The 14,525-nt window shown below is 45.7% G+C and overlaps 1 protein-coding gene across 1 annotated transcript in view; it reads right to left on the reverse strand.

The window, feature by feature from the left end:
• Window positions 1-12,938, reverse strand: part of creb3l1 (cAMP responsive element binding protein 3-like 1) — a gene marked incomplete at its 5' end in the record, with an annotated part of 68,135 nt that extends 55,197 nt beyond the window's left edge. The window contains one exon of the mRNA XM_080720487.1: window positions 12,783-12,938. Coding sequence (XP_080576613.1) covers window positions 12,783-12,938 — 156 coding nt within the window. The remainder of the gene's footprint in view (window positions 1-12,782) is intronic.
• Window positions 12,939-14,525: the final 1,587 nt, after the last annotated feature.

Consider the following 14,525-nt stretch of genomic DNA (forward strand, 5'->3'; position numbering starts at 1 on the left):
GGACAGCAACAACTTACACAAAAATAATAATAAATTGATACAAACACGACCCATACAATAACATTTCACATTGTGGCTAATGGCACTTATAGTCTAACCATTCTCCTGTTGAAACTAATTGGATTAGAGTGGATCAGTGTCCTTCGCGGCGAGTGGAAAGTGCTTTGGATTCGACACGGTGGAGTCAATGGAACAGCCCTGCTGGACACACTGTGATAAGCTGACGCCAGCGATGTCGTGCTGGCGTGCGCTTGGTGGTGTACTGGAGATGTTATGGGACTTGATTGGGGGGAGGTCTGTGCCAGAGATCTTTCTGACTTGGACATGACACCCTGGAGTTTGTTTTCTCCCCATGTGGCTTCCATACCAGACCATGATTTAGGAAGTGAGAAATGCTCTCTATGATGGAAGTGTGGAATCCAGCCAAGAAATATTGGTCAGTTTGAGATGTCTTCAGCTGTCTGAGGGAATATACTCACCAGGTACGTGCACACATAGACATCAAGGGGGCTTTAGCCCCTGCCCTTTTATCCGTCTGTAAAAAGTGCCCTCTCCAGAACATGAATGCAGTTTTTACTGTGGTGAAAGAAATGCAAATGCCCCTCTTTCCATGCCATACATGAAGGCAGCATTCAAGAGTATTGCCTTGTCCAAACTCTCCTGAACTTGAACGCAGCGAAAGAATTGCCCTCTCTGTGTAGAAGTCCATGCCGTTACGCCACATCTCCAGTATTCACTTGATTATGCTTAGTTCAGTGTGGTATGAAGCTCTACTGTCCGTTGGCTGCTGCATCTATATCCAGTAGTAGGCTACGATTTCAAAATAAAACGTGTTGAATGATCACACTACATAATATATCCAATAAAAAAAGACACTTGTTTTGAAATGCCCACCGGTTTGAAAGGAAACGATTGGGCCCCCATTGAAGACTTGGCTTCGTCAAGCCCACGTTATTCTGTGTAAAAATAACCTTTGGTGAACATCTTGAGGTTGTTACGCCACTGAATGTGGCCCTGGCACTTCCTGTACCAGTCTTCCTTAAAGGGCCAGTTCACCTCTGGGACAACCAGATCTTATTTTATTGTTGTTTGGGACACGATCAACACAATCCTGACTTCCTGAGTTATTTTTTTGTGTTCAATCTGTGTTTTGACATAATTTAGTATTTCAGCATGAATGATGATGCATTTTGCATCATATGAGTCATCATGCTGCATCATATTATGCAAAATGCATCATCATTCATGCTGAAATACTAAAATATCTCAAAACACAGATTGAACACAAAAAATAACTGTGTTGATTGTGTCCCAAACAACAATAAAATAAGATCTGGTTGTCACAGAGGTGAACTGGCCCTTTAACAGAAGCTAGCATAGTCTAGCATGGTATAAGTGCGGTACAAAGCAGTGATCCCAACAGTTGCTATGTAGCTAATTAACCACTTTCTATCTGGTTTCTGGTGTCAGCTCAGTGGCCTTGCAGTTAGAGTGTTCGCCCTGAGACTGGGCAGTCGAAGTTCGATCCCCGGCCGGGTCATACCAAAGACTGTAAAAATGTGACCCAATGCCTCCCTGCTTGGCACTCAGCATCAAGGGTTGGATTGGGCAGTTAGATCACCACTGCTGATTTCCCGAGCACGGCACTGCTGCGGCTCACCGCTCCAAGAGAAGGGTCAAATAGCAGATCTACAAGCTCACACCGCGTCAGCTGTTTTTTGGAAAATAGGGCTTTTGTTGTCTAAATGCCTCCATGGTCACTAATGTCACTGCCTCCTTTGCAGTCAGTCAGTGAAGACGCATTCCTGGGTGGACTTAATGGCCACCAGGGATGTATTGGATGAAATAGCCACCAGGGAGGAATTCTGTGAATCACCATGGACATTTACACCAGCCAAGGGGCCTGCTGGACAAATGCTTGAACCCTGAGGCCAAGTGGGAGTCCCAGTAGCTGTGGTGGTGACGTGACCTGGCGTTTTTCAACGAGTTTGTGCCCCTAAGATAGATGCAGAATAGATATTCCCAAAACCCAACTCCAGAGTGAACATTTATAACTCAAATCTTTGCTTGTAGGGGTCCCTGGAGCAACATATTTTGAGATGGGGGTCCGCGGCCAAATACATATCATTTTGGGGGTCCTTGACATGACAATGTTTCCCACTAATATAGCAACATACTTTTTTTTCCCCCAGAAAACTATTTAGAAGACATTTTGTAGAATCAGCCTATATCAGTGGTTCTTAAACTTTGTCATGTCAAGGACCCCCAAAAATTATATGTATTTGGCCGTGGACCGGACCCCCATCTCAAAATATGTTGCTCCAGGGATCCCCAGAAGCAATGATCTGAGTTAAAAATGTTCGCTCTAGAGTTGGGTCGTGGAATATCTATTCTGCATCTAGCTTAGGGGCACAGACTCGTTGGAAAATGCTAGGTCGCGGTGGTGACCTGGTCTGGTATTTCTTAGACAGTGTTCCTCTGTTGTAATACAAGAAGACTGAAGGCGGTGAAGGAGAGAGAGGAAGTGAACATGGTGCTGGTGGTGGTGGTGGAGAAATCAGACTGTACAGCTTTTCTCTCTGGTTTGAGTTTTTGTCACAAGATCTGACTTTTCTGTACAGTTTGTAGAACTTACTGTTTAACCACATGGACACTTGCATTTTCGCATTTGCTGTACAACGAAGAATACACGGTTATAGTGGTTGAAAGTGGTTCAAAGTTGTTGTTGTTCTCCCTGTCGGGAGGACATAGACTCTTTACAGAAGTGGGTGTAAGACATCACCTCACTGACCATTTGCTCACAGGCGACGCGGCAGAGCTGCAAAGTTAACGGAAGGCAAACCCCCGTCTGTGCACTCTAAACAGCCGCTAATGATTCAATGGAGCAGGACTTAACTAGTGATTTTGTGTTGTTTCTTTTCTGTTCGTATGCTCAGACCTTTGGCAAAAGAAATAGGGGCTGAAAACGAAATTCCCGGAGTCGGTCAAGATCCAAAATGCTGCAAAGAATTACGTTACAGTGCTACGCTGGCCTAGCATGACCTCACTGTGTGTGTGTGTGTGTGTGTGTGTGTGTGTGTGTGTGTGTGTGTGTGCGTGCGTGCGTGCGTGCGTGCGTGCGTGCGTGCGTGGCGTGGCGTGCGTGTGCGCCGTGCTAATGTGTGCACACTTTAATCCAAAACTCTGCTAAGTGAGCTCAGAAGCTGTCAGCTGACATATTTCCATTCGTAATGATTCAGCCTAGACAAATTACACCTGTATTTAAACGAGGTTCTGTGGGGCCCAAAAAAATACATCTTTATCAAGATGAATCTATTGTTTGCACTGGGATTTGAGGTCCACAGTAATCCTCTGCAAGGCAGTCCAGCGGTCAGCCTCCCATTTTTCCGCTTGACATTATCTGAACCGAGTCCTTCTAGCTGCTCAACAGGAGTCGCTAATACAGCTCCCTCCCCACCCTGCTTCTTATCCTTGAACATCACAAGGGGGGGAAAAGTGGGACTGAGTTACTAGGGCCCAAGGTGGAGGGAGGGGCCTTAATTATGTTATGCTTTAACTATTGAAAAATAGCAGATATACAAGCTCACAGCGCGGCACCGAGTGCCGCGCTGCGAGCTTGTAGATCTGCTATTTTTTTAAAGTCGTGAAAATGTGTGCAAATCTTTGGATAGATGTATTTTTTAAGCGTACATTTGCTTCTGGGGGGACCTCGGAACTATATTTTGAGATGGGGGTCCGTGGCCAAATACATATCATTTTGGGGGTCCTTGACATGAAAAGGTTTGAGCACCACTGACATAGGAAAATAGATTTTTCAAAAAACCTTAGAAGGATTTGAAATATTCAAAGACTTGCGCAAATTCTCACGATTTTTCAAAAAATAGCAGATCTACAAGCTCGCAGCCCGGCACTCGGTGCCACGCTGCAAGCTTGTAGATCTGCTAGATTTTTCAATAGTTAAAGCACAATATAATTGAAGCAAATCCTTGTTGTACCAAGGGCCCAGAATTTGGTGCGACACCCCTGGATCCAAACCCCTGGTCTCTGTGGTGGGGGGAACTTCACCCCTGTGACATGAGGTCCAGTTAATCAAGTCTTGTTTTATCAATCCAGACATTCGAGCGCGCTCACATTAACCAGAATTACATAATAGAGCAATCACCGCCATTTGTCAGTCCATCTGCTTTCCTACACGATCGGCCAACAGATGTGTCCCTAGGAAACTCAAATCATCGCCATTCATTCGCCGTACAAGGAGCTAGTATGGAAATCAGGCACGTGCACACATGGAAGCCAAACCACTGCCTACTGAGAGGGAAAATCCCGTTTGGCCGGTGTAGCGATAGGGCGATGTAGCGATAGGGCGGTGTAGCGATAGGGCGGTGTTGAGACGGCGAAGTGGACTAACAGGGGCAAATGTACGAACGGGCTCTCCTACCGTACTGATGAGCAATACAATTGTTATATGTCACAGTTATTGTCCACGACATTGCAAGCGGCGCGAAGGCCAGCGGACCGGTGCGAGTGCCCGCGAAGAGCGGGCCAGGGCCGGCCGCGCGAGTTACGAAGCCGTGGTGAATGCAATCGTTATATTTATGCCCACGCATGAATGGGATGAAGATCGCTTGCTTTACAGTCTGTTGGAAAGGACCGCCCTATCGCTACACCGGCCAAACGGGACTAGCCCTCCTGAGAGCCTGCCCTTCGTAAGAGAAAGTGGCCGTTCTGACCAATTGAACCCTAGCTTTCCCGTTCTGATAAAAAAGCGAACGTTCAGTGAAAGCAGCCGATCCACTGCACAAGCTCACAACGTGTCTCCTGGGAATGCGTTGAGAGCTTGTAGATCGCCTATTCACAGTGTCAGAGAAATAATAATAATGATATTAGTAGTAGTAATAGTAACTAGAAAGGCACAATTCTGGGAAATTGCAAGTGTGGTTGCACTGACGCGAGCCGCGAGGAATTAGCTGGGAAATGAATTCCGTCTTACCATTTATATTACAGTTTGTGATGTCACGTGAAGATGACTAATCCCGTCTGATTGGGCATTATATTGTCCAATCAGAAAAGGGACAGAAAAAGTCCATTGAACTCAATGGACCTTTGGGTTAACAGAAAAGGTTGCAAAAAGTGACCAATGAACTCAATGCACTTTTGGGGTTAAAGAAAAGTTAACAGAAAAAAGGTTTACTCAAATGTGAAATAAAAGTCAATAAAAGTGATCGTGCCTGTGTAACGGATCAATGATAGACTTCATGGTCAGTGAAGAATGTAGTTCCCAGTGTGATGTGAAACCCCTTGTGAGCTGCGAGTCTTGGGTTGGGACCCAAATAGGTTAGAGCAGTGGTTCCCAACATTTTTTGCCTGTGACCTAAAAAGAGAAATTAGAGTTTGCCGGGGCGGGGACCCAAACTAGTGAAAATAGACGATCCACAAGCTCACAGCGCGGCGCGAAGCGACATTTGTTTTCTAATTTATGGAATTTCTTCGATTGTTTCTTTTATTTCTTCGCGTAATTAAAGAAAATAATTAATTTGTTTTTCATTCATGACATTTTTTGCTGTTTTTGTGAATGTTTTTATTTTAATAATAATTCAAAACAAAATGTAGGAAACTAAAAATCAAGGGACCCATAAAAGTGTGTCTGCGACCCAGTGCCTGGGAACCAGCGGGTCAGAGACTCGTCTCTGGCGGCTTCCCACATGACATGAACCTCTCTCCCAGTCACCAAGCCACAAGTCCTCAGGAGAAGGTCAGCCTTCCTACCGCACCAACGCCAGTTCAACTGGAGCACCTCCGCCCCATGCATCCATCCATCCATCCATCCATCCATCCATCCATCCATTCATCCATCCATCCATCCATCCATCCCAGGCTAAAAACAGTCCGTCAGCCGACCGCCCCACCCCCGTGTCCTGCAAGTGGTACGGCCCCGGCCCAGTGGCCTCACACCAGGGTGGACTACTTTATTTAGCACAGTGAAGGGGTAGGAAAAAACCACAGCTAACCAATGGAGACAGACAGACAGACAGACAGACAGACAGGTTCACTGACTCACTGACTATAATTGAGACCTGGATAGTGCGTGTGTGCGCGCGTGTGTGTGTGCGTGCGTGCATGCATGCGTGCGTGCGTGTGTGCGTGTGTGCGTGTGTGTGTGTGTGTGTGTGTGTTGGAGGAAGGGGGTCCACTGTGGTGTCTGTGGTCCCCCTTCCCCCAGACACAGTAGTTTCTCTCTCTCTCTCTCTCTCTCTCTCTCTCTCTCTCTCTCACACACACACACACACACACACACACACACACACACACACACACACACACACACACACACAGTGTGACCTTTGCTCCTTTTGAGACTTAAAAGGTGGCGTTTGTACTAGTACACCACCCCTCACCCCAACCTCTGTGCACGCAGACACACACACACACACACACACACACACACACACACACACACACACACACACACACACACACACAGACACACACACACACACACACCGCTTCCATCAGATTCAGGCACACGCCTCCCTCTCCTTCAGTTCATTCAAGTTCATTCAGCACCCCTTCACAGACTAAAATCACTGCTCTCTCAATGTGCTACCTGGAATTACACCCAAATTATACTGTACTCCTCCGCTTTATTTCTGGGGGATCAGCTCCATATCCTGCCTGTCGGTCTGTCCGTCTGCCTGTCTGTCTCTTGGGTGATTCCTTTGTCTGCCTGCCTGCCTGCCTGTCCGTCCGTCCGTCCACCCATCTTTCAGTATTTTTGGTTTGCTGCCTTCAGCAGCTGCCAAACCAGAAACCTCTATACCGCTTGAAAAAGAGAACGAGAGTGAGACAGAGTGAGAGAAAAAAGAGAAGAGAGTGCATCATATCTGGACCTTTGATAACCACTTGGAACTCAAAAATAGTGAAAACAGCCGACCTGCTCACAGCGCTTTGTGATGCGACGCGCTGTGAGCTTGTAGATCGTCTAGTTTCGCTGCGCAACACCATCGGGCGCCAAAGTATTACATAGGGCTTAAGTGGTTAGCATACTCTCCCTAAATGAGCTTTGCAAGGCGAGGAGGGTGCAGCAGCAAGCGTTCACACACACACACACACACACACACACACACACACACACACACACACACACACACACACACACACACACACACACACACACACACACACACACACACACACACACACACACACGCCCAAATAGATACACACACAGACAAAAGATGTGACCTTTATCTGGTATCCTTCTACGTCACGGCTGTTTCCTTCCACATAGAGACCGTATGTCAGAGTGTGATGGCAAACACACTTCAACCTACTTACTCTCTGCATATAATAAAGCTCACCAGCCTCAACATGGTAGACACGCACACACACACACACACACACACGCACACACAGACGCACACACAAACACACACACATTCTCTCTCTCTCTCTCACTGGTGTGAATGGAAGTTTAGGTGTACAAAATGAGGGTAGAAACTAATAGTAGGAGAGGGGAGATAACATTTATGTCTTTCAATCCACAAGTCTCCAGTTCATTGAGTACTACGGCGACAAGAATACAAAGAAGTTGTCAGGACAAACATGTCAAATGCGATTACAAGCTATAGACTAGACAAGCACTCGCTCACAATGATCTAACTCAGTGCCATCTCAAGGGACGGACGGCTGTGACTCCTGTACATCTGTGCCCTGAGGCTGAAACATGAGGCTACTTTCAGTTTTTGTGCGGCTAAAGAAAATGTGACCGATTGCGATTACCAATGTCCTTTGCCTCGCCTCTTCCCACGGACTTCTGCTGTGGCGACGCAGCTGATACCAGCAGGGGCGTCACAAGGGGGGGAAAAGTGGGACTGAGTCACTAGGGCCCAAGGTGGAGGGGCCTTAATTATTTTATATTAGCTATTGAAAAATAGCAGATATACAAGCTCCCGGTGCCGCGCTGCGAGCTTGTAGATCTGCTATTTTTGAAAAGTTGTGAATATATCTTTTGTGAATATATCTTATTATAATCTTTGAATATATGTTTTTTTTAAGCGAACATTTGTAAAATTTTGCTTCTGGGGGGGGGGGGGGGGGGGGGGGGGTCCCTGGAACTAAATATTTTCAGATGGTGGTCCGTGGCCAAATACATATCATTTTGGGGGTCCTTCACGTGAAAAAGTTTGAGCACCACTGACATAGAAACCAAAGAAGGATTTGAAATATTCAGAGACTTGCACAAATCTTTCAAGATTGTTCAGAAATAGCAGATCTACAAGCCCGCAGCCGCGCTGTGAGCTTGTATATCTGGTATTTTTCAATAGTTAAAGCACAAAACAATGCGTAATAATGCGTTCCCAGTCTAAATGGGTTAAACCCCCTCCTCCCCCTATGAAGAACATTCATGGGGGGCCCGCAGTGAATCCTTGTACCCAGGGCCCAGAATTTGGTACGACACCCCTGGATGGATACCAGCACTGTCTGGGGTTATCAATGACCAGTTTCAGTGTGGAGTCTACACAGCCCAAGGTGTCACATTCTCCCCCCAAGCCATCAACTGCCCCCTCCCAGCTCCTCAGATCCAGCGGCCGCTTGGTAAACATGAAGACTTGAAGTGACAACTCTGTATTGACCTAGCACTGTCGCCGGTGTCTCCCATCTCACCCTGTGAAGGGCACAGCGCACGGGTAACAACACTTTGTCATGCATAAAGGAGAAGAATCAAAAGGTTGTGCAAGAAAATGGGACAGAATACCTGCCGAGTTGCTGTAAACGTAATGTACAAATGTGCCCTATATTAAGTATCTATTTTCCATCAATCTGTTAGTGTGCAGTGACTATTCAAATACACATTGCCATTAGGGCATGGCAATATTGGTATTATATAGATATTGTGATGAGACTAGATATTGTCTGGGATTGTAAAATGGTGATACGCACCTGAATGTAACTGTTCTATTATTTGCCTTTATCCTTATATAAGCACAAGCCTAACGTAGGCTTTGTGCATGACTGTAGTCCCGGGTTTCCAAAGGTTTTCCTGTTCATTTTCCCATAGCTTCCTTTGCTTGGATCAGCAGCACATTTGAACCAGAAACGTTTCCGGTTCAAATGGGCTGCTGAGACGAATCAAACGAGGCTAAGGGAAAACGAACAGGAATTTTTAAAAAGCTATACAGGTATAGCTTATAGCAGGGTTCCCCAATTAGCCCTATTCACGACCCGCCCACTCAGCATCCCCCGGGTGCTGAAGTCCCGTTTTGAAGGGGTAAATCCTACTAGAGCCTATAGAGTTAGCACAGAAATCGCAAATTTAATGCAATTTCCGAATAGTAAAGTATAAAATACGGCTAGCATGATCAAGAACACAAGATAGTAAACGGCACAAAGCATTATAATTTAATTTACCATTAGAAATAACGATTTGCTGGCTTTAAGTCCAGTATAGTTTCCCCTTCTAAATTGAAGTCAGCACCCGGGGAAAACTGAGAAACGGAAGTAGGTGGGCGGGCCGTGAATAGGGCTAATAGGCGGCCCGGGCTACTGTCTGGCCCACACCAACCCCAGTAATAATGGTGGTATAAGAGCAGCAACAACACGTACGGTATATCGTCGTTGTCGGGTGGAAAGCTTGTATTTCCAAATGTGTACGTTCTTTCGCAAATCATACAAGGCCGCCGCACAAAAGTAGTGAAAACAGCAGATCTACAAGCACACAACGCCTCGCACCGCGAGGCGTTGTGTGCTTGTAGATCGGCTGTTTTCACTAGTTTAAATCATTTTTAATATGATAAGTTCAAAACGAACGGTTTTGGACATACAAGATTTTCACCTGACAACAACGAAAACTGTCGCTGGGGTAGTGGGAACACCACCTACAATGCTGTGGCCCTCGGCTTGGTACCCTAATAATTCGTCCCTTGGGGAAAACTAATTGGGGAACCCTGCAATACAGGTATAGCTTATAGCTATGGGAAACTGAACCGAGGGCAATGGAAACAAGACTGTTCCTTGTGCTGTTTACATTTCTGACTAATAAAGTATTCAATCGATCAATCAAAAACAGGAAACGGGGTTATGATGCCACCTCCTGGAAACCCGGGACCACAGTACGGTTGTGCACAGAGCCTATTGACATACTATGATTGAGCGATCACCCTTGCCCTCCCGCTGGAGACATCCTGGAAGAGGCCATTTAGCAATGTTTTAACTCTGGGTATTACGGTAGATGACAGGTTCTTCTTTGAGCAAATTTGCAGGTTTGAAGGAGGCGTGTACGTGTGTGTGTGCGTGTGTGTGTGTGTGTGTGTGTGTGTGTGTGTGTGTGTGTGTGTGTGTGTGTGCGTGTGTGCGTGTGCGTGTGTGTGCAGGTTGTCGCAAAGGGGGGAAAAGTGGGACTGAGTTACTATAGGGTCCCAAGGTGGAGGGGCCTTAATTATTTTATACTTTATCTATTGAAAAATAGCAGATCTACAAGCTCACAGCGCAGCACTCTGCGTCAATCTTGAAGATCTGCTATTTTTGAAAAGTTGTGAAAATGTGTGCAAAACTTTGAATATATGTATTTTTTAAGCGAACATTTGTAACTCAAATTTTGCTTCTGGGGGTCCCTGGAACTAAATATTTTGAGACGGGGATCCTTGGCCAAATACATATAATTTTGGGGGTCCTTGACATGAAAAGGTTTGAGCACCACTGACATAGAAATATTCGAAGACTTGCACAAATTTTCAAGATGTTTCAAAAATAGCAGATCTACAAGCTGTGAGCTTGTAGATCTGCTATTTTTCAATAGTTAAAGCACAACATAATGCGTAATAATGCGTTCCCAGTCTAAATGGGTTAAACCCCCTCCTCCCCCTATGAAGAACATTCATGGGGGGGCCCGCAGAGAATCCTTGTACCCAGGGCCCAGAATTTGGTGCAACACCCCTGTGTGCGTGCATGCATGTGTGAAATTATGTCTTGACAAGGTTAGGTACAAGACATGCCCAGTCGCGCTCTGTCTCTCAATCACTACCCTAGCTATCCAGATCACTGCTCCACACTGTGTTGAAGTGCACGGCTGGAGCACTCAATCACCAACACACTAGCGTGCACGCTGACATGTGACACCACCCCCACCAGTGACCCAGGTGTGCTGGTGAGATGTGCAACACCTGCTCTGCTATACATGCATGGAACACAACACACACACACACACACACACACACACACACACACACACACACACACACACACACACACACACACACACACACACACACACAGAGTATAAGTGAGGGTTCGCGGTGAGTGCTTGCTTGCAGTCAAGTTAACCAGTAACTTAAGACATCAAGCACACACATGCATGCATGCACGCATAAACACACACAGACACACACACACACACACACACACACACACACACACACACACACACACACACTGTACATCCATGTCCATGGATTTGGCGTGCAGCTACTGTGTAGATGGCCATCTAAACTAACCTCATTTTCTAACTTCATTACACATACACTGTGGGCTACATACGTTTAGTTATCAGACAGAATTATAGGCTATAACAATGTAAGACACACAAACACCTTTGTTAAATGCCGCGGGCACACGCACGCACACACACACACACACACACACACACACACACACACACACACACACACACACACACACACACACACACACACACACACACACACACACACACACACACACACACACACACACAGGATATCCATCAGGATCTGATCCCTCCTCCTAAGGTCCGGCTCCGGGGCATGAATAAATGTAGCGTTCCATTTATTACCATCACCCAGCTGAACAAACCTGAGGAGGAGATTGGCTTGTTGTGTGCAGCCTGGCTGTGACTTCCCGCATGACAATAATAATAATAACAACCATAATTCATTTTTTTTATATAATAATGTCTCCCCATCCATCCAGTGGTGGTGGAAAGTAAAATGTTGAGATAGTTGTTGTAGGCTACTTTACTTGAGTATTTCCAATTTCCAACATTCTGCATAATGAGTACTTTTACTTTTGGTACTGCAAGTGCATTTTGATAGCAATACTTTTATACTTTTACTCAAGTAAATTCTGAATACCGGACTGCTACTTGTAACAAAGTCTTTCTATATTGCATAATTGACACTTTTACTAAAGTAAAACATTCGAGTACTTCTTCCACCACTGATAAAGATAATGTCTGAGTCTGCCCATCATTGCTTGATTGACTGAAGTATTTATTAGAAGTTTGCATAGGAAAAGGTACGGTTTCATGACAGTGCAGTTCATTGGTACAAGGTCAACCAAAAGGAGATCCAAGAAAGCCTTACGGCAGGGGTCTTCAACAGGGGGTCCGGGACCCCTAGGGGGTCCTCAGAGTTACTACAGGGGATCCTCCAAATCTTTGAGTGATAGAAAGTTTTTTTCTACTTTTTTTTTATATTAACCACTTGAACCCTAGTGTCTATATTCTGAGAACTATAGCCAAAAATAGCAGATCTACAAGCTCACACAAAGCGTTGTGAGCTTGTATCGGCTATTTTAGGCAAAGAGCTTTGGTGTAGAGGGGAAAAAGAGCAGACTAAGTACAGAGTGGAAGGTCAAGTTTATTGAGTATTGACTGTTCAAGTGCAACTATCTGATAATAACACAAATTGACATCTCAACTAAGGGGTCCTCCTTGGCCTGAAAACGTTGAAGACCCCTGCCTTTAGGGCTTATTTTACACTTATTTTTAAGTTCACTCGTATAATGTCATCATCTCATCATCATCTCACCACATTGCTGAGGAAGTCTCCGTCGTTGAGCTCCTCCAGGTCCAACAGGTGGTTGCTGGTTCCTCCGGAGTCCAACAGGTGGTGGCTGCTGCTCCCCGCGCCGCACGGAGAGAAGAGCTTCTCTGCGCCCAGACTGTCCAAGATTGACTCCATCATCCTGTCTTCCTTCTATCTAGACTAGAAACACTCAGCAGTTTCTGTGGGAACGATTTTTTTGAATGATTTATTTGTCCAAATCCAAACGCTTCCGAGCCGAATCACGATTTTTTTCTTCCTCCAATCTTCTTTTTTTGTGGGTGGCGGAATTCTTTTACATTCAGCCACGAATTTGTCACCAGGTTCGGTTAATTAACAAAACGAGACTTGACAGCTGGAAAATATCGGCGACAAGGATTCATTCAACTCAACAGGCGGTTTAATGCGTAGTTTTTTTGTTGTTTCTTTTTTGGTTGCTTTGTGCTTCGGTTCCGTGGTAAATGGGAGTTTTTAAAATGCCGTTAATTCAAGACTTTTTTTTTTTTCTTTGCCGTCGGTCGGTTGGACGGCACCGGGGTCTGGAGGCTCTGCCCGCTTCAGAATCACTCTGACATCCAGCTGCTTGCTCCACAGAGCCGTCTCTCCGAGGGGCCGGACCAGCTCATGAATATTCATAAGCGCCCCGCCCCCTTCATCAGATAACTCCACGCCCGCGCGCGCGTGTGTGTGTGTGTGTGTGTGTGTGTGTGTGTGTGTGTGTGTGTGTGTGTGTGTGTGTGTGTGTGTGTGTGTGTGTGTGTGTGTGTGCGCGTGTGCGTGTGTGTGTCATACCTGCCAACCTCAGCTCAGACCGTCAGAAAACTGGAGATTTCTTCGAGGGGTCCGGTCACCTCCCCCCGGATTTTGCTACTTATATCAGGCTTGCTTTACTAGCATGAAAAATGATGGGTACATTATTTAAGCCATTAAAACGCAAAAAGTAGTAAAAAAAATTGATTTGATGACTGAAGCAATGTAAGAGCCATGTTAATGAATAATGATGATAACCAGTCATTAAATGAATACCTCTTTATGACTGCATGCATTGCCCCCACCCTTAAGCGGGGGGTCTGGGGGTCCTCCCCCAGATTTCTTTTTTACATAGTAGATGTAATTTCCAGTGTTCTGGTGAATTTGGGGAGTTTGACACCAAATCCAGGAGTGTGTGTGTCTGTGTGTGTGTGTGTGTGTGTGTGTGTGTGTGTGTGTGTGTGTGCGTGCGTGCGTGCGTGCGTGCGTGCGTGTGTGTGTGTAGAAAGAAAGAGAGCTAGATCTCACACACAGGCACCCTGGCCACAATATGACTTCCGGTTGGTTCTAGCGGAAGTGGCGGAAGTGCTGTGTTTAACGGAAGTTATGCGTAGCAGTCTTCCGTTGAAATTCTCACAGCGGAAGTTGAGCGGTCTCTGCCTGATATTGTCACCATGCAGGCTTTTCTCTTCGCAGATGAGTAAGCCTGGCTACGCGAGGCTAAATAACAGGAGACTTCTTCCAAAAACCAACAAAAGTGTTGGCAGAACACTAGAACAGTTAACAACACCAGGCATCCTTCTAGCTGACACAGAAGTCAAATGTCTACTATTCGCAGATGATCTGGATCATGGTATTCCAAAAAAGACAAAACTGCCTAAACCACCAATTCCTCCTAAATACCACAGCACTAGAACACACGAAAAACTATGGCTTTCTATGCCATCAAAAGGAACGTTAAGCTAGATATCCCAATAA

This window comes from Nannobrachium achirus (assembly GCF_963921795.1).
Source record: "Nannobrachium achirus genome assembly, chromosome: 24".
Taxonomy (NCBI): Eukaryota; Metazoa; Chordata; class Actinopteri; order Myctophiformes; family Myctophidae; genus Nannobrachium; species Nannobrachium achirus.